General features: G+C 59.2%; 1 protein-coding gene across 2 annotated transcripts in view; it reads right to left on the bottom strand.

Moving 5' to 3' along the window:
* Positions 1-5732: 5732 nt before the first annotated feature.
* Positions 5733-20438, bottom strand: part of DAGLA (diacylglycerol lipase alpha) — a 66488-nt gene continuing 51782 nt past the window's right edge. For both annotated transcript variants that reach the window (XM_027531466.1, XM_027531467.1), the window contains exons 10-20: positions 17356-17509; positions 16738-16821; positions 16539-16616; positions 15963-16043; positions 14776-14918; positions 14150-14218; positions 13734-13806; positions 12361-12557; positions 11521-11650; positions 10806-10993; positions 5733-9198 (exon numbers count right to left, since the gene is read on the bottom strand). In XM_027531466.1, the coding sequence (XP_027387267.1) occupies positions 8244-9198; positions 10806-10993; positions 11521-11650; positions 12361-12557; positions 13734-13806; positions 14150-14218; positions 14776-14918; positions 15963-16043; positions 16539-16616; positions 16738-16821; positions 17356-17509 (2152 nt within the window). In that variant the 3' untranslated portion in view covers positions 5733-8243. The remainder of the gene's footprint in view (positions 9199-10805; positions 10994-11520; positions 11651-12360; positions 12558-13733; positions 13807-14149; positions 14219-14775; positions 14919-15962; positions 16044-16538; positions 16617-16737; positions 16822-17355; positions 17510-20438) is intronic.

The following is a 20438-nucleotide window of genomic DNA, read 5'->3' on the forward strand; positions in this document are numbered from 1 at the left end:
GGTCACTGCGCCGCCAGACCCCTGTGCTGCGGGAGGCCAGGACCCCCGCAGTCCTCGCCTGCTCCTGGGGTAAGAGCAGACAGCGGGCTTCTCAATCTTAGATGTTCAGAACCAAACTTCAGGGATAGCCCCAGTTTCCTCTGTTGACCCACTGCCCATCTCAGCAATAATAACTTGCATTTCTCAAATATTCGTTAGGGGCCAGGCCCACCCTGAGTGCTCTACGGGGATCATCTCTGAGTTCGTCCTCTCAGGTACCCTACCAAAGAGAGACTACTATGTGATTTTACAGATGCGAACACTGAGGCTCAGTGAAGTTCGGTACCGTCTGAGGAAGTCTGTCCTGTACAACCTTGCAGTGATGGCGGAATCCCTCTCTGTCTTCCATCAGGGTCGCTGCCAGCCGCATCTGGCCGCCCAGCACTTGAAAAGTGGCTGTTGAGACTGGGAATCTGACTTCTCAATTTTTAGTTACTTTTAATTAGTTCAAATTTAAATAGCTATGTGTAGCTGTGGTATTGAACGGTCCAGGTCTAACGGTTTCAAAGGGATTAGGGTCAAAGGCAACATCAGAGCCAGGTCCTGGCTGACCTGGGAAACTGCCCCTTCCGTCACCCAGGAGGGTCCCGAGTGAATCCACCAGCCTTCTCTCTGTCTCCATCTCTGCGAGCACCTCTCATTTCTTTCCTGCCAAACAGCACAGCCTCTCTCCCCATTGATCTCCTCTATAACCCTCCCGATGACTCTTTTTACTTCTCTATTTTTATTGTTTATTTATTTATTCTTTGGTCATGCCACACAGCATGTGGGATCTTAGTTCCCCAGCTAGGGATGGAACCCCCCCAACCCCTGTACCCCTGCTCTGGAAAACACAGTCTTAAACACTGGACCGCCAGGGTAGTCACCCAAATCACTCTTTTTAAAACGTAAATCAGACCATGTCACTTCTTTCCTAAAACCTAGGGTTTCCCTTTGCACTCAAAACAATATCTAGGCCCATCCATGCTGCTGCAAATGGCATTATATATGTGTGTGTATAACTGATAGGCTTCCTTGTTGGTGCTAGTGATAAAGAACCCGCCTGTCAACGCAGGAGACTTAAGAGACATGGGTTCGGCCCCTGGGTCGGGAAGATCCCCTGGAAGAGGAAATGGCAACCCACTCCGGTATTCTTGCCTGAGAATCCCATGGACAGAGGATCCTGGTGGGCTACGGTCCATAGGGTCGCAAAGAGTCAGACATGACTAAAACGACTTAGCATACACACATAAGTATAACTGATTCACTTTGCTATACAGCAGAAACCAACACAACATTGTAAATCACACTCCGATAAAAATTTAAAAAACAAAAACAACATCTAAACTCCCGCCCTGGTTTCCAAGGCCGAGTATGACCTGCTCCTCCTGCCTATAACGCTGACCTCATCTCCTACTTTGCTCTCCATTGCTAAGTCACAGCCACCACAAGTCCTCTTTGCCATCACTCAAACATGCCAGACTCACACCTGCCACAGGGCCTTGGCACATGCTGTTCCATCTGTCTGCAACATTGGTTCCCCTGAGCTGGTTCTTTGGGAGTAGTCAGTCTCAGCTCACTCATCACCTCACTGGCCATCCTATTGAAAGCAATTCCCCCTGTGTGCTCGAGTGCTAAGTTGCTCAATTGTGTCCAGCTCTTTGCAACTCCATGGACTGTAGCCCACAGGCTCCTCTGTCCATGGGATTCTCCAGGCAAGAATACTGGAGTGGGTTGCCATGCCCCCTTTCGGGGGATCTTCCCAAGCCAGGGATCGAATCTGCATCTCTTAAAGTCCCCTGCATTGGCAGGCGGGTTCTTTACCACTAGGACCACCTAGGTAGCCCAGTTCCCCCTACCTAGCCTTTCTTTCTCACCACGAAAAAGATTTGTATCTACTCTTTGTTATGATTCTTCTCCTTGCTCAAGAATGAAAGCTCTATGAGGGTAAGGGTTTTTTTCTGGCTTGGTCAGTGCTCTAACTTCAGCACCAAGAATGCTACTTGACACACAGTAGGTGCTCAAAATATTAATAGATGTGATGAATGAATGACTAGGGTGGCGTCTTCAAACTGCAGAATCTTAGAACTCTGAAACCTCGGAAGCAGGGAATTCTGGAATCCCGGACCCAGAGAATCATCTCACTACAGAGTGGCTCCGCTCACAGCCTCCCTGGGTCCTCAGACACAGCACGGGGGCTGGAAAAAAAATCTACCCCACTCTTCTTGTTGTTCAGTCACTAAGTCTTGTTCTACTGTCTAGGACCCCATGGACTGCAGCACGCCAGGCTTTCCTCTCTTTCACTTTTCCAGAGCTTGCTCAAACTCATGTCCATTGAGTCGATGACACCATCCAACCATCTCACCCCTGTTACCCACTTCTCCTGCCTTCTATCTTTCCCAACATCCGGGGCTTTTCCAGGAAGTCAGTTCGTTGCATTGGGTGGCCACTGTATTGGAGCTTCAGCCTCAGCATCAGTCGTTGCAGTGACTATTCAGGCTTTGTTTCCTCCGCATTGATTGACAGATGACAAAACTGAAACAGAGGCCAAGGAGGGGGTGGTGGGAGGACTCACTGGCAGATCAAGATGCCGGTCTAGGCAGCCCACCGGTGGCCCCTCAGAGGACAGTGCGGGGTGGGGGGCAAGCTGGGCTACCGGGTGGAGGTGGCAGTGAGAGCCTGCAAAGCGGTTCTCACACAAGCCACCCTCCTCCTCTTCCCCAGCGGCCAGCCTTGGTGGGGGTGGGGGGACAGCCGGGGCCTGAGCCCCAGATGTGGCCCAGTCAGCAGGCCCGTGGTGGCCCGCCGAGGAGGGTCAATGCCACGACAGTTCTGGGGCTGGGGGAGGGGGTGCCCAGGCCGGCGGGCGCCTCACAATGAGGTTTTGTCCCCCGGGGGCCGCTCTCGGAGCTGTTGCTCTTAGATATATAGAAATGGATTTTGCTGGAGGCCCCAGCTGTGTGTGCTGATCAGCGCTCCCCCCGCAGGGGCCCGACTGAGGGAGGGAGAGGGCCACACTGAGACGCCTATTCTTTTCCAGCTGATACACCCCAGAGGTTTTTCCCCCTCTGCAGCCTCCCTTAAGACAATTGTTATTCTCTGCTCTGCCCCCTCCCCCACCCGGGTCAGGCCCGCCCCGCGGACAAAGTAGACACCCGCCTACGCCGAGTGATTTTTTAAAATGAATTTATTTTAGGAGTTGCCCAGGACCGCTTGGAAAATCAGCTTCTTTACAAGCCTCCTCCATCCGCAGGTCTTCCTGCCACATCCCACGTGGTGCCCAAAAAGTCTACCGTTAGAAGGCGGTCCCCATCCGTGAAGGATGCCTTGCCCTAGCAGTGGGTGGGTGGAGCTATGCATATTTTGTCCCCAGCACCCAAGTCCTCAGGCTGGGCTGTTGGGTCTCGGCCTTGAAGATGCATGCAGTGGGATGGGGCTTCCTGTTCATCTCATGGGAGCTGGCCTCGCTCAGGGGGTTCTCGCCCTGCTGTCTCCCCTGACCCCACTAAACCACTGAGAGAGGGAGCAGTGGTCCCCTGGGATCTTCGTCTCTGCGCTGGGGGAGCAGGGTGGCTGAAAGGTCCCTGACTCCAGGGCTCAGTGAAGAGTCAAGGCTGCCACCCTCCAACTCCATAATGAAGGAGGTTGAGGCTGGTGAGGGAGCCCCAGAGAACCTTGCGTAAGCAGGACTTTGAGGGAACCCATCCGTGGAGAGGAGTCCCTGCCAGTACCCTCTCCTCACCACGCCACATGAGTGAGGGACCGAGATTTCTGTGCTGGCCCGGCAGACATAGCTGTCCCTGGGGCTGGCTCAGCCATTCTACAAGGCCTGTCCTCTGTACCTTCATCTCTGAGTCAACCCATTATTCCCACCTCATGGGGTAGGTAAAATACCAGGGAGGTGATTGATAAATGCAGCTTTCTCTGACTCCAGGTCAGTTCCCAGAGCCCAGCGTTGGCCCTTGAGAGGGTGGTTGGGTCAGAAAGAGGCAGCCACTCAGCAGGCAACCCTGGGGAAAGGGAGGCAGGGACATGAGGGTTAATGAGTAACGGGCTGGAGGCTGGCCCAGAGAAGGGTGGAGCGCTGTGGACAGAACCCTCCCTACTGCAGCCTGCAGGACTCCGGGCCTCCTGTGGACTCACACAGCCCTTGGCACCTGCCCACTTTGCAGAGGAAGAGAGGAGGGCCCAAAGGGTGGTGAGCATGAACCCAGGGAGTCAGCAGGCGAGGAGTCCCTCGCGAGCAAGCAGGGTCACCTCTCTCCCGCTTCCCTCCCAGCTGAGATGGGACAGGCCATCCGGGTGGCCGAGTAGGGTCTGGGAGGCAAGGCGCTGCTCCAGTCCCTCCCCCATCACTCCTCAAGAGAGCCTCTCCCCGTTCCACACTCTGGCTGTGTGACCTCAGGCAAGTCACAGAACCTCTCTGATCCTCAGCTTTTGCTTCTGCTCCCCTGATAGAATAATTTGCAAACCAAATGAGACCACAAGGTGTGAAGAACCTCTGAAAACTATTAGGCGAGTGTGGAGGCCACATCCAGGGCTGGGAAGGCCTGGATTTTAGTCCTAGATCTGCCCCTGGGCCTGAGTGCCCTCGAGAAGGTTTCCACCTTTATGTAGCCTCAGTTTCCTCTGTTCAAAGAGGCCTGGGGAAAGACAGAACCACTCTGTCACCCTCCCCAACACCTCAGTCTGCACTCAGAGCTGGGAGGGTGGGCAGTGTTGGGAGGGGAAGGTCCAGGTCTGGTCAGACCTTGGCTGGGTCAGCGTTTGGGCGGCACTGGTGCAGGTCCCCTCGGACTGGCTGGAGAAACAGCGCCATCTGCTGTGTGGAGGAGGCAGACCTGGGCACCGGGCTTGCAGGAGGCCTGGCCGCCTGCCCACCCTGGCCTTGCAGCCGCTCCTCAGGCCTCACTGGCCTGGGCCAGGCTGGAAGGGGGTCCCTGGGCCTGACCAGGTCTTTTGCACCCTCCCTAGGGACGGTGGGCTAGGAGGTCTCCATGATGGTAGACCCCGAGTTCCCGTCTGAGTGCTGCCAAGACAGGCTTCCCTGGTGGCTCAGACAGTAAAGAACTTGCCTGCAATGTGGGAGACCCGGGTTTGATCCCTGGGTCAGGAAGATCCTCTGGAGAAGGGAATGGCTACCCACTTGCTTGGAGAATCCCATGGACAGGGGAGCCTGGCAGGCTACAGTCCATGGCATCACAGAGTCAGACATGACTGAGCGACTAGACACTTTCACAGGGAAGCCCTCAGCAAAGACTTCCAGTGGCCCCTGCATTCCAGTGCTACCCCGATCGGGAGTTTCAGTGCTCTCACCAACCAGCCACCTCCTACCCTTGGCTTCCAGCAGTCAGGGTCGGGGGAAGGGCAGGCATTGTCAGACCTGCCTGGTTCCCCATCCTCTCTGGTCTTGGGCCGTTTCCTTACCCTCTCTGGGTCCCAGACTCCTCAGGGGAAAGAAAGGGCCCTAATGAGGTCAGACAGATCCCCTGGCACATGTCTGACACAGGCAGGGCCCAACAAGGAGCTGCCCCCATTCAAACAGGGCTTCAAGGGTTTTCTGGTCTCTCACTGCAAGTCCAAGGGTGGTCCTGGACCAGGGCACTGACAGTGGTGACAGCTGACCTCGGTTGGCGGGTACTCTCCTGCCACTCTGCCACTGAGATCCACCCCCACCCAACCTGCGGGGAAGAGAGGTCACTCCAGGCAGCCAGTGTGCTTCTACATCCAGTTTATACACAGCTCTATACAATATACAGAAACCTTTATATACAGATATATTTATAGAATAGGCTATATTAATTTGTCTCTTTTTTACAGCAATATTAGTTTGGATCTTTCATACATTAGGTACAAAAAAAGTCATGGGAGGATGGCACGAACAGTGCATGAGTGTCTGTGGGGCCCAGCTCTCACTATGATTGCATATGGAGGTCGCCCAGGCCCCTGGGAGGACGGGCCGGTGCCGTCCAGGAGACCTTGTGCTGCGGGTCTGGGGGACAGAGTGGGGGTCGGTCTGAGCCGAGCTGGGCTGAGGGGGGTGGCTCAGACCCCCCCGAGTGTGGTGCGTGGAGGAAGGGAGACACACGCAGCAGGCCCATCCTCCAGGGGCGAGGTGGGGAGGGGTGGGCTGACCCGGGGGCGTCCAGGGCTGAGTCCGAGCCTGCCCCAGCCCCAAGCCTGCAACCCTGTGCGGCTGCAGCCTTGGGGGTGGGGAGCCTGTCCCTGATGGCTCAGTCCTGGGCATGGGTGGGCACCACGCCCCCTCAGAAGTCCCAGGCCCACCCTGGTGGAGGAGGAATTAAAAGGCCAGATGCCAAGCCCCCCTGCTATTGGCTAGGGTGCTAGTTGGAACTTTACTCTGATTTATGATTTGTCTTTTTTTTTTTTTTTAAACTCTAAGAGCCACTGATTCCATCTTGCTTCTGTGCAGGGTGGGGGTGGGGGGGGGCAGTCAGCAGGGGCAGGAGATTGATGGTGGGTGAAGGAGACTGATGAGGGTGGGAGTCACAGAGGGTAAGGGAGGCCCAGCTCCCAGGTCTCTGTCCCCACGTGGCAGGGTGGGCAGGGGTCCCAGATACCAGTGATCATGAGATGGGGGTCTTGGTGAGGGAAGCCCTAGGCGACCCAGGGAGGCCGTGGGTGGGCCCAGAGTAGGGGGGACCATGCCTCCGAGGAGATGAAGGCACAAGCAGGCGGTCAACACCTCGGCACATGCCTGTCTTCCAAACCAGGGGTTGGAGTGGCCGGCGAGACGAGAGGGATGATGTGTCAGAAGCTAAGCTCGTCCTGTGGCCCCTGCTGCATGGCGCCTCTCGTGTTCGCTGCCTGTTGTTTCGGCAGGCCAGGGTGGGGGGCAGCAGGCAGGGCAGGGAGGGTGGGGAGGGCGCCCCAGCCACCCCTGACCCTGTCCTCAGGGACGGCGCACACTCATGCACATGCACACACACGCCCCCACCCCAGCATGCACCACCCCCCTGCTGGGCCTCCAGGGATAGGCAGGGTCTCCACCCCATCCCCCATGCTTCCCCAACCTAGCAGGGAAGGAGCCCCTCCAGTGGAGGCTGTGCAGGCCTCAGGCTAAGCCCCTGGCCCTCCCAGGTCTCTAGCCAGGTCCCACAATACCCTACTCTTGGCCCCACTTCCTGACAACAGGACATGGCAGGTGGGAGAGGAGAGAGCCCAGCTCCCAGGAGAGAGCCCAGGGCGAGGGGCAAGGAGTGGGAGCTGCGGGGAGCGGAGGCTTGTTTGGTTTCAGATCCCAGGGCCTGGGGTGCCGAGGCCTGGGGGAGGTGATTAAAAGGGGTGGGGGGTTGGTGGGGCCTTCCTTCTGCCCAGGGCACTGGCTCTGCAGCCAGGGCTTGTCATACCTGTGCCCTCCACCCTTTGAGTGGCCAGGATCCTGGGGGTAGAAGGCAGACCAGGAAGGAACGGGCAGGCGGGGCAGGCAGGCCTGGGTACCCGGGACCCATCAACAGAGGGATCACCATGAGGGACATCAAGCAGAGATGGATGGGCCACCTCCAGGCCCCATGGCTGCCTTAGGCCCTGTGGAGGCTGGCCCCTGCCTGCTTAAAAAGGGGCAGCTGAACACGTGATTGCAAGGGCGAGGGGGGCTTGTAAGCCCAGGACACATCCTGAGCCCAGCCCAGCAGCTTCTGTAAACATACACGGCACTGCGGTCCACCTTGCGGGGGGTGGTTTACCCCCATGGGGCTGGCCAGCAGGCACCAGATCTCAGGGTGGCCAGGGCAGATGCCAGCCTGGACCACAGATGAGAATATGTGGGGAGGGGGCCGCTCTCCATCTCGGCCCTGGGAGAGCAGCCAGAGGGCAGTGATGGGGAGTCAGCATACTCATGGCCTGTCCCAGAATAGGGGGTGCCAGGATGCCCCTGTTGGAGGGCAGTCAGGCTGGGAGGGCAGAGTGCGGCCCTGGCCCCCGCTTTGGCAGGCTGTCCCTGCAGCCTCCTCCCTGCTCCACGGCCCTCCCTGTCATTCCCTATCTGGAGGGCCCAGATCCCAGCTGCCTTGGCTCTGGGGGGGTCCTAAGCTGAGGTAGGGAGGCGGACCCCCCAGCTCAGCAGCAGTGCTCAACGCCTGAGGCGACACTGGCCTGGGAGGGGCCTCTCCCCAAAGCTGCCCGGCCCGAGAGGCAGCCACCAGGAGCCCGAAGGAGCCACCTGCTCTGCCCGGGCCACGGTCGGTAGCCACTCCTGGGTGCTGCTAGCGTGCCGAGATGACCAGGTCGTCCTGCTTGGTGGGGCTGGCCCCACGGCCAGCCGGGGTAGAAGTCCGGACCTTGTCCACTGCCAGGCACTCCTGGCTGCTGAGGCCCGTGGGAGTCAGGTCCATGAGCTCGCCCGAGGAGCTGAGTGGGAAGGAGGGTGACAGCGAGATGCCCGAGGAGGGGTCGGCTGAGCCAGCGAAGAGCCGTGGGGGCTTGGGCACCAGATTGGGCTCGAACTGGGCTCGGAGCAGGATCTCCTGCTGGCTGGGGGACTTGGGGCCCTCCGCGTAGTCGCTGGTGGGGCTCTCCGGCACCACCATGCAGTAGAGGTCCTGGAAGGAACTGCTCTTGCTGTCCAAGTTGAAGAGGCTGTCGATGAACTCGGCGAACTCCAGCACCTGCGGGCTGGGTGAGTCCCCCAGGCGCCCCTCCTGCAGCGCCAGCTCTCCGCTGCGGGGGGCTGCCCCTCCGCCCCCTTCCTCCGGCTCCTCATTGGCCGCCGCGCTGGGGGGCCGCTCGGGGGTGACGCCCCCACTGCCCAGGGCGGCCTCCAGGGGCTGCGTGTCCTGCGAGTGCTTGGACAGGCTGTCGGCTGCCAGCAGCTCGGTGCGCGAACTCAGGGATGGGTTCTCCTCGGGGATGGCCGGGTCGATGTAGAAGAGGTGGCCCTCGTCGCGCTCCAGCACGGCGTGGAGGCTAGGCGAGCCGCGGATGCTGCGGAAGCCGGAGGAACGGCGCGAGTCGAAGCTGTACAGAGACTCCGTGTCCGACAGACTCTCCATGGTGGCCAGCGGCGCCCGCCGCGCCTGCAGCTCAGCTGCCAGCCGCTCCTGGGTAGACAGCAGCAGCAGCTCTACCGGGTCCTGGCGGGCAGCTGAGGCCGCGGCCACTGGGGAGAGCAGCCGCCCCTCGGAGAAGCCCTCCAGGCTCATCTCAGATTGGGACTTGCTCCTGCAGGGGGGTGCAGGGAAGGGTGAGACTCAGAGGGGCGGGGAGACCCACCCCCAGCTCCTCTGGCTGGAGGGAACTTGGGGAGGGGAGGAGGGGAAGGTAGTTGAACGGTCTGGGGACAGGGAACCCTCATTTTTAAAACCAGCTCAGGAGACCCCAAGATAGAAGACAGGAGGGTGGATGCAGGGCCGAGCAGGGCAGCGGTGGTGGTGGAGGGGCACTGGTACCGGTCTCATTGTGCCGACCAGGAGACTGAGGCCCAGAGAGACTGGCTGCCCCGGGGCCCTGGAGGCAGAGGTGAAGGAGAGGGAAGGAAGGAGGGAAGGCAGGGAGGGAGGCGGCACAGCTGAGAGCCGCATCCACCGGGTCCAGCGCCCTCCGAGCCAGCACCCAGAGGGGGTCCCTTCCGAGCTGCTGTCACTTCCTTCCTCACCCTGGGGTCCCTCCTACCTCTCCCAGGGGGTGTAGCCCTTTGCTGGATGGGGCCCTGGAGCCCCGGGCTCCGCACACCGGCCTGCAGGGAGTGACTGAAGGACCAGGGATGGGGAGGCAGCGGCTACTGTGGCTGCACAGACACTGGCTCCCGCATCTGGTCAGCAGCAGGGACAGAGGTCCAGGTGTGCCCACCAAGGGCCGGGAAGCCGCCAGCACCCTTCTCAACAGCCTTGGAGCCAGATTTGTCACCTGGACCCAGGACCTGGGAAGGAAGGGTCCCAGAGAGGAAGGAGGAGCCCCATCCGCCTCAAGAGCTACTGCCTCAGAGCCCCCAAAGAGTGTGCATGAAAGCGGGGTGTGTGTGCACACCTCTGTTTCTGTGTGCAGCATGCATACCAGGCAGTTGCATATCAGCCGGTCCAGGTATCTGAGTGGCTGGGTCTGGGCATAGTGCATCCCTCATTTACATGCATGGCTGCCTGTGCAAGTGTAGCCCTGTGTACATAGAAGTGTGTTGGCTGTCTTGATGTGTCCTGTATGTAAGTCTGTCTGTATGCAGCTTTGTACACTCAGAGCTACTATCTGTGAACACAAGTATATACAAATGTAAGTTTTAATACATGATGCAAAGAGCAGACTCACTGAAAAAGACCCTGATGCTGGGAAAGATCGAAGGCAGGAGGAGAAGGGGACGACAGAAGATGAGATGGTGGGATGGCGTCACTGACTCAATGGACATGAGTTTGAGCAAACTCCAGGAGGTGGGAAAGGACAGGGAAGTCTGGCATGCTCCAGTCCAGGGAGTCACAAAGAGTCGGACACGACTGAGTGACTGAACAACAACAAATGTGTGTGTTTCTGTGTAAGTGCACGGGTGTCCACCTGTTTGGGTCTAAATGGCCAATGAGTGAATCTGTGTTTGTGACCAGGGGTGAATGCATCCCTAGACACCCACTGGCTCATGTGGGCTTCAGTGGTGGCAGGCTGAGGGGCAGTAGGGGGCAGAGCAGGAGCGACCCCAAACAGGGGGCAATCCTTCCTATGCACACGGACAGAGCTGTGTGAACATACGAGGGCCCAGGGTGTGTATACAAAGGTCCACAAGCATTCACGCTCTGAAGGCACACTTGGGGCCCCTGCACGCACTCTCTGGGGTGGGGGACAGCACTGACCTGATGCTGCTGTTTCGGTGGTCTGCAGCGGGCAGCTCCAGGGCCAGGCCAGCAGGCACGGGTGGCCCCGTGGGCAGCGGCTGCTGCTGGAAGATGAGCTCGGGGGTTAGGTCCACCTCTGTGGGGCTCACCATGACCTTTGCAGCGGACAGCAGGGCAGTCTTCCCCTTGTTGTAGTTCTCCAGCACCTGGGGATGGGACGGAGAAGCAGGCAGTGGCTGAGGGGTGACAATCACGTGTGGACGCAGGGTGGCAGGCCAGGCCTCTCAGGCCCAACAGACCTTCATGGGGTCAGCTGGGCCCACTCTCCTTCCTACCAGTTCCCCGCTCCTCCAGGAAGGCCAGGGACGGGTCCTGTGATGTAGCTTCACCCCACAAATGGGCCAGATTGGAGCATCCCTGTGGTCGGCCGTTCCATGGCCGGGAGATGGCCAAGGCAGCCCCTGCTTGGCTGTGTACCCACCCAGCGCCAGGTGGCTTCGGGGTTTCTGAGCCCAGCCTGCTTCAGGGACAGGTCCTCACGGATCTTCTAGACCCTCCCACCCCAGGACCACACGGTGGTGTAGACAGAGCCGGGTGTGCGGGCCAGGACACGAAGGAGCTCCCTGGCCCACTGGGTGTCCAGGGAGTGCACGCTTCTGAGTGTTGTCGCCCCCTTGTGTGTGATGTGGGGACCGACCCGGCTAGCGTGGGGTGGGGGTGGGCCGCAGCTCACCTTGTTGAGCCCCTCCATGACCACGTAGGGGAGGTGCTCGTGCAGCATGGCCGGCGAGATGATCACCTCGTTGAAGGCCTTGTTGTCGCCCCAGATGGCGAAGTACGTGGGCTCCTCCTGCTCGCAGCAGCTGAGGGGTACAGGGGCCAGAGGGAAGCAGGGGGCGCGGGGGGCAGCCTGGCCTTGGCCCCCAGGCCCCTGGCCCTGCTCTCGGCCCTGGGTGGATTTGGAGACCCCTTGCCTGGCTGGGCCAGCCGGGCTGTGTCCCTGGGCTCCTCGCTCCCCACCCGCGCCAGTAACGTCTTTGCCAAACGGAGCCAGAGAGGCTGACCTGGGGCTTCAGTCCTGACCCTCACAGAGTCTTTGATCAGTTGTGGTCTCAGCCATTCCTGCTCCACCCCTGGGGCAGGGTCCCAGCTCACAGCCCAGCCCTCTGAGAGAGTGGAGTGGGGGGAGCGAGGTGGGAGAAGTCTCTCTGATGCCCCCCTTCCTCTTCTCTCTCCTGCCCCCACCAGCTGACTGCCAGCTGATCCCAGCAGTGACGCCAACTGACAGCTGAGGTGTGGGCCAGCCAGGGCATTTGCTTTTAAATGGATGCAAGTGGGGAGAGCTGTCCTGGGGGAACACCAGGGAAGAGCTGATGCTGGGGGCATGGGCTGGCCGGTCATTCCATGTCCAGGGCCCAAGGCTGGGGCAGCCCCATGGTGGGGGCCCTGGCCCATCACTGCCCAGCCTTTGCCCCCTGCCCTGAGGGTGACCGAGTGAAGGTCGGCCCATCCCCTGCCCCCCTGCCCCGGCCGCTGCCGCCTCCCAGTGGCCTGGGTCACAGGCAGCACCTACCAGCACTGCTCCGCTGGGTGATTGTGGACCACGTGGATGATGCGGCCAGGGGGGTAGAGGGGAGTGCTGGCTGACAGGGCGATGGTCAGGTCGCTGGGATGAGTCCAGAGCCGCGTGCTGGCCAGGGTGGTCACCTCCACCTCCTCGGGCAGCTCTGACTTGGGGATGCATTTGGTGGCCCCCACAATGATTCGCCACTGTGGGGACAAGGGGAGAGGCAGGGTCAAGGCTGAGCAGCGCCGGCCAGCTGGGGAAGTGCTCAGAAGGAGGGTTTACAGGTGACGGGGGAGCTGGGAGGGGGCAGGGGAAGGGCAGCGCCCACTGAAGAGGCAGAGGCTAGAGTGCTTGGTGGCCACGATGGCCAAAAGGTGCCAGGGACAGCTGGCATGGGATGGCTGAATTTTGGGGCTGCAAGACCAGTCAACCCCTTGTGGAGCGACGGGAAACAGGCCCAGCGAAGGAAGGGGACTTGCTCTAAGCTGTAAGTCAGAGGCAGAACAGACCCTGAAGCTCAGGCCAGCTGCACCCACTCGGCCAGGTCAGCGTCGGGTCCCCCACACTGCCTCCTGGGCCAGACGAGTGCCTGGGAGGGGCAGTTCCACATCCTGGAAGCAGGCTCCTCCTAAGGCTCTGCTGCCTGCCCACCCTAGCACCTGGGACCTGGCCTAGCGCCCTGCCTGCCAAGAGGGTCCTGGGCACCAAGGCTGGGCTGAGAAGGTGAGTGGAGTGAGGGCCTGCCTGCCTGCCCTGGGGTGCCTGGCCACAGCCTGCCCACCTTTGGCTTAGCACATTGAATGCCAGCTTGCTACAGGAGAAGCCCGCAGTTTCCTGCCCTACACGGGCCTGAGTGGGGGTTAGGAAGGGCTGGCCCTCTCCTCTCAGCTGCAGGCAAAAGCAGAACTCACCGCCCCCAGGTGCCCTCTGCGGGTGAACTCCAGCCTCCCTGAGCCTGGGGGATCGCGGTGGGCTTTGGAGGAGGACTTCTGGTCACACGGGACCACTAAACCTCGGGACTGCTTTGGCCTGACTGTATAGGTGGCTCTGGGCCCAGGGGCTAGGACTCAGGAGTCCTCAGCTCCAGTCCTGACTGTGTTACAACTGGCTTTGTGAGCAAAAGCGAGCCCCTTGCCCACTGTGGGGCTCAGTTTCCGCATCTGCACAAGGACAGGCAGGGGGCAGCTGGGGGCAGCTGAGGGCAGCGTGGAGATGCTGAGAGTCTATGAGCCTGAGGTCCCCAAGACACCAATCACACCCCAGTCTGGCCTCCCGCAGCGGGGGCCTCCTGTGCTTTGTGCTGAGAGGGGGTGGCCAGGAGGAGGTCAGGGAGACTAGAGCCCTGGGTGCCCAGGCAGGAGAGAGGGGAGCAAGCTCACTTTGGGCTTGGTGCTTCGCTGCAGGACATCCAGGAGCTGTCTGCGGAAGCCTTCCAGCTGGGAGAGGCCAATCCTGGGGGAGGGAGCAAGACAGAACATCAGCCAGGGCTGGCCAGGGATGGGGAGGTGGGGGTGAGGGGCAGCTGCAGCCCCAGGATCAAGGAGACCTGTCCATCAGGGTCACGGGGCGGGTGGAGGAGGGCCTGCAGCTCAGCAGGGCCCAGCCAGGAAGTGGGCCCAGGAAGGGAGCGGAGTAGGCTGGGCCCACCTTGTCCTCTCACCCTGGACACGAGTGGCGGGGGTTCTGGGGTCCCTCGAAGAGGTGGGAATCTCAATGAGAAAGACGGGCCACCTGGGTGAGGGCCTGAGGGGGAGGACAGCCCAGACCAGGCCGGTGGAGAGAGGGACTGACTTGCCTGGGAACAAGGTCTTTGCCCAGAACCACAGCAGTCACAAACTCCTTGGAGTACTCCATGGCGTCCTCGCTGCAAGGGAAGCCAAGGGGGCGCTAAGGCAGGGGAGGGGTGCAGTGTGTTCCCCGGGGTGGGGGGGGGTCTGCTCCAGCATTCCTGAGCCAGTTTCTTGACTTGAGACCCTCAGGGGGGAGACTTCCCTGATGGTCCAGTGGCTAGGGCTCCACGCTCCCAAGGCAGGGGGGCCTGGGTTCGATCCCTGGTCAGGGAACTAGATCCGACATGCGGCAACTAAAAGATCTCGCAGGCCGCAAGGAAGAGCAAAGACCTCCAGTGCCACAGCTAAGACCTGGCACAGCCAAATAGAGAAATTAAAAAAAAAGACCCCCGTGGGGAGTAGGGCTGGGGTCCCTGCCCCGCCTACTCTGTCAGCAAGGCTTTGCTGGGGCTGGATCCCAGGGTGGGCCTGGCATTTGACAGAGTGCCCGCTTCCACGCTGCAGGCCATCCCCAGGTTCCCTGATGACCGGATACCAGCCTGCCCAGTGTAGCCCCCGGCCCAAGCCAGCACCCCCCACCGCCCACCCTTGGCCCCACCAGCCCCAGCCAAGCGCCCCCTGGACCGCTTACCTCAGCAGGCCCCCAGGGGGGGAGTAGGCAAAGCACTTGAGGGTTGGGTACTGGGGTCTCAGGAGGAAGGAGAGGATGGCGGCGGTGCCCGCGCCCAGGGAGTGGCCGACCACAATCAGGCCGTAGTGTTTGGTTCCGCGGCCCTGGGGGCGGAGAGCAGCCCTGAGAGCCCTGCCCTGCTGCCTGCCAAGCTGACCCCAGGGAGGCAGAGGGCGCTTCCCAGAGTGCTGGGATCACGTCTGTGCTGTGTTGGGCAGAGGAAGAGCCAAGCTAGACACCCATGGAGCAACTTCTTAGAGAGACTATTTAACAAACTCCTACTCATCCTTCAAAACCTTGCACAGAGGAGAAGCCTTCTCCTTGGAGAAGCCCTTCCTGATTTTCCAGGAGAGGCTAACTCCCTCCAAGACATTGCGTCTGTACATGGGATTGATGCTGTCGTTCAGTCAGTTAAGCTGTGTCTGACTCTTTGCAACCCCATGGACTGTAGCCCACCAGGTTCCTCTATCCATGGGGTTTCCTAGGCAAGAATACTGGAGTGGGTAGCCATTTCCTTCTCCAGGGGATCTTCCTGACCCAGGGATTGAACCTGGGTTCATTGGCAGGTGGATCCTTTACCGCTGAGCCACCAGGGAAGCCTGCACTTGGGACAGACCTTTGTATGAGTGATTATGCTCTATTATGGCCATGTGGTCACCTGCTCCCATCCCCGGGCTCCAACAGCTGCACCAGGTCTCCTGAGCCCAGGGACGGCTTGGCTTTGGGAAGGACAATTGGGAGCCCCTCGGGAGCTGCCTGCCTGCACAGGGAGGGGTGGGCAGTGGGCTGGGCTCAGGTCAACCCAACCACAGCAGTGCCCCTTCTATCTGCTCTGCAATCACATGCTGTGTTCTTGCTGCTCAGCATCTCAGAAGCCGGGGACCTGAGCCACCTTTGTGCCTCGGGTGCCTGGCACCATAATGCGGGTGGGGCCGAGCAGAGGTGTCCAAGAGGAGCTGGTACCAAAGAAGAAAGGGCCAGAGCGGGTGGGAGGGACTGAGCAGCGAGGAGAGGGATGAAGCCTGCGATGGAAGGACAGTGTCCGAGTCCGGCTTGTAGGGGTGGGGTGGGGAGGGCGCCATCATTCACCCATTCTGTCCCCAGCCTGTCGCCTTGCGGGAGGGCTTGCGGCATGAAAAACCCCTCACCAGGTCTCGCCCGAAGGCCTGGGACAGGACCATCTCCTGCTCCAGCTTCTTCTTGATATACTCGGCCGAGAGGACCATCCCCTGGGTGAGGAGGAACAGAGATGGGTGTCACTATCATGGGGAGGCACGGGGGCCCGTCAGGGACCAGTGAGACCAGTGATGGGAAGCTCAGCAACCCTGTCCTGCCCGCGTCCCCCTTGGGTCCTCAGGACAACCTGGCGGGGGGCTGGGGGTGCTGGTGGATACTTGGTCACATCATTCCCATTTCACAGATGAGAAAACTGAGGCCCAGAGGGATTGTGGGTCTAAGAGGAACCAGTGAGATCCCCTCTCCGTTGCCTCCTTGAGCTCTCTCTTGTGGGACAAGGTCTGGGCTGCACAGGGCTGTGGGGGTCCTGGCAGGTGGCGGGCAGTGGACCTTCCAGACTGATCCACACGCTCTGACCATCTCTCTCTTGGTGAGAGGAGTGACTCCGGAGGAGCCCCTGCCCCAACCACGGGCCAGATGTGCCTGCTGGCAGCAGAGCGGAGAAACCTGGGGGCCACTGGGGGCCCACGAGAGCGGGTGGGGGGTACCTTGTGTCCCAGCCAGGTGCCGTGGTGTCCCTCCACGGGGAGGCGCTCGGCGTCACCGGTCAGGTCTGTCAGGGCGTCCTGGGGGGCAGGGAGGACAGTGAGGCATGGGACTGAGAACAGGGAGAAGGAGGTGGGCTTCTTCTTCACAGTCCCGGGGCTGTGAGGGGCCGGGGCCGGGCGGGGCCGCTGGGCGGCGTACCTTGGGGGACAGGGTTCCCCGGATACTGATCACCACCTTCTTCTTGTCGTGGTCCACCGCCACGTAGAAGGGGGTTTCATAGACCTGGCAGAAGGGCAACTCGTGAGCCTCAGTGGCCCTGTGCTGGGGCCGGACGCGGGGCAGTGACAGGAGCAGGTCCCCTTCGGGGCCCGAGACTCTGGCTCCACCGGCCCCTGAGCCCCTGAGGCCTGGGGTCACAGTAGGTCCCTCCCAGCCCAGCACCCAGCCTGCCCTGCCCTCCCAACTCCGCTGACTCAGGCGCCCTGAGTACCACGTCCTGCCTGCCCGGTCCGAGAGGCTGCCCTCTCCCCTCCCCAGTGCCTCTCCATGTCCCTCAATTCCTTCCCCCAAAGGCTGGAGCCAGGAAGACCCAACAGCAGGTGCAGGGCTGGGGTCCACGTCCTAGCTCCAGAGTGGGCACAGGCCAGGATGTGGGGAGAAGGAGGCGGCCCAGCTCTGGTTTGCCCACCTAGGGGAGCCATGCCAGCCAGGCCGAGGGCTCCTGCCACCGAGGGGGCCCCCGCCCTGCCTGCCCCCTGCAGCTTGCGCAGGACCCAGGCTGTGGGGAGGCTGCGCACCAGCCCGCCGGACCCTCACCGCGTCGTGGCAGGACGTGTAGACGATGTCCACCGCGGTCATGTTCTCGTCCAGGAAGTGGCGTCGAATGGCGATGGCGTTGCAGCCGCAGCAGTTGTCTTCCTCGATGGTGACTCCGGGGGCGAAGCGGGGCCGGGCGGGGCACAAGCAGCACCTGGGCGGGTGGCAGAGGGCTCAGAGCCTGGGCCCCTGATGGAGCCACGGTCTCCCCCATCCTCTGGGGAACCTGTTCTTGCAGCCAGCCCCACGCCTTCTCTGAAAGCCTCTCTTGCAAAGCTCTCCAGCCCATTCCCCCGTCCTCGCCTTATTCGGCCTCTTGACAACACGTGACCCGGGGGTCTCTCCCGCCCCCTTTTACTCTCTCCATTCGGCGGGAGGCACCCCCTCTCCTGGACTGCTTCTCCTCACCCGTGTCTTCTCACTGAGACCAGAGGTCAGCCCCGGACCTCCTCTTCTTTCTAATGACATGAGCTCCTGAGGCCTCACCCACTCTTGGGCTTTAAATACCACCTGAGTGCTAAAAAGCCCCCCAAAACTGCTCGCATTCAACCGCCTATGAAAACCCTCCTCCCAGATGTCCCCCAGGATTGCAGTCCTCTCAGCCCCAGATCCCAAGGGCCTAGCCCCCTGTGCTTCAACAGTCCCCCACACCCACCCCTGAGCGTTCAGCCCACACTTAGAGCCAGCAGGTCCTCAACCCACCTCATATCCCATATCATCAGTCAGCACATCCATCAGCTGTGCCTTCAAATTCACATCTAGATGCCAAATGCTTTCCGTTTCTTGCCTCCCACCCCGCCGCCCTGCTCCACGCCACCTTATCCCTGCCTCCCTGCCTCAGAGTGTCACAGGGGCTCCTGAATGGTCCTTCTCACTCACAGCCGCCCCTTACGTTCTCAGCCAGTGACCTTTTATGATAAAAGATGAGGCGGCATCGCTGTGGCTCAGTGGTAAAGAATCTGCCTGCCAATGCAGGAGACATGGGTTCGATCCCTGGTCTGGGAAGATTCCGCATGCCTTGGACCAACTAAGCCCATGAGCCGCAACTACTGAGCCTGTGCTCTAGAGCCCGGGAATTGCAACTATCGAGCCCACCCTCTGCAACAAGAGAAGCCACTGCAGTAAGAAGCCTGCATACGGCAAGGAAGAGTAGCCCCCACTCTCCACAGCTACAGAAAAGCCCGTGCAGCAACTAAAACCCAGCACAGCCAAAATAAATAAATAAAATTATTTTTTAAAAAAGATATAAGATGAGCCACATCACTGCACTCAACACCTTCCAATGCTGTCCTTCCTGCCCAGTGTAAACACCAGAGTCCGAGCAAGCACCAAGGGCCCAGCTCCATCTGGCTCCGTTCTCTGGCCTGTTGCCTCCCATTCCTCTTGGAGGCACTGGGGATACATTCCTGCCTCAGCATCTCTGCACTGCTGTTCCCTCTGCCTGGAACATTCTCCTCCTGGATACTGTGTGGCTGGATCCCTCACTTCTTGAGGCCTCTGTGCAGTTTATACTGCTTTGAGATCTTCTTGGGGCCACCTCATATGACAGCTAGCCCCTGCCCAGTGTTCCCCAGTTTGACCACACAGTCAGCTCAATTTTTCTCCAAAATACTCCTGTGCTCCAAAGCGCTGCATTTCATGTCTGTGCCTCCCCAGCACCAAAAACACAGTTGTTGCTCAGTTGTTCAGTCGTGTCTGACTCTTTTCGAGCCCATGAACTACAGCACACCAGGCTTCCCTGTCCTTCACAATCTCTCGGAGTTTGCTCAAACTCATGTCCATTGAGCCGATGATACCATCCAACCATCTCATCCTCTGTTGCCCCTTTCTCCTCCTACCCTCCTCAGTCTTTCCCAGCATCAGAGTGTTTTCCAATGAGTCGGCTCTTCACACCAGGTGGCCAAAGTATCGGAGCTTCAGCTTCAGCAGCATTCCTTCCAATGAATATACAGAGCTGATTTCCTTTAGGAGTGACTAGTTTGATCTCCTTGCAATCCATGGGACTCTCAAGAATCTTCTCCAACACCACAGTTCAAAAGCATCAGTTCTTCGGCACTCAGCCTTCTTTATGGTTGAACTCTCACATCCATACGTGACCACCGGAAAAACCATAGTCAAAGCTATGGACCTTTGTCTGCAAAGTGATATCTCTGCTTTGTACTACTCTTCCTAGGTTTGTATAGCTCTTTTTCTAAGGAGCAATTGCCTTTTAATTTCATGGCTGCAGTCACAGTCCGTAGTGATTTTGGAGCCAAAGAAAATAAAGTTTGTCACTATTTCCATTTTTCCCCCATCTATTTGCCATGAAGTGATGGAACCAGATGCCATGATCTTAGTTTTTTGAATGTTGAGTTTTAAGCCAGCTTTTCCACCCTCCTCTTTAACCTTCAACAATAGGCCCTTTAGTTCCTCTTTGCTTTGTGCCATAAGGGTGGTATCATTTGCATATCTGAGGTTACTGATATTTCTCCTGGCAATCTTGATTCCAGCTTGCACTTCACCCAGCCCGGCATTTTGCATGATGTACTCAGCATATAAGTTAAATAAACAGGGTGACAATACATAGCCTTGACATACTCCTTTCCAAATCTGGAACCAGTCCATTGTTCCATGTCCGGTTCTAACTGTTGCTTCTTGACCTGCATACAGGTTTCTTAGGAGGCAGGTAGGGTGGTCTGGTATTCACATCTCTTGAAGAATTTTCCACAGATTATCCACATAATCAAAGGCTTTAGTGTAGTCAATGAAGCAGAAGTAAATTTTTGGGGGGATTCTCTTGCTTTTTCTATGATCCAGAAGATGTTGGCAATTTGATCTCTGGTTCCTCTGCCCTTTCAAATCTAGCTTGTACATCTGGAATTTCTCAGTTTACACACTGTTGAAGCCCAGTTTGAATGTTTTTGAGCATTACCTTGGTAGCATGTGAAATAAATGCAATAGTGGGATAGTTTGAACATTCTTTGGCATTGCCCAAAACACAGTAGGCTCCCCCAAAATGAATGGGTGAGCTGCTGAGCAGGGCACCCAGCCTGGGTGCAGTTACCCCTTGTGCCACCAGAGGGAGCTAGTGCCCAACATATGGG

Source organism: Bos indicus x Bos taurus, chromosome 29, assembly GCF_003369695.1.
Source record: "Bos indicus x Bos taurus breed Angus x Brahman F1 hybrid chromosome 29, Bos_hybrid_MaternalHap_v2.0, whole genome shotgun sequence".
Classification (NCBI taxonomy): Eukaryota; Metazoa; Chordata; class Mammalia; order Artiodactyla; family Bovidae; genus Bos; species Bos indicus x Bos taurus.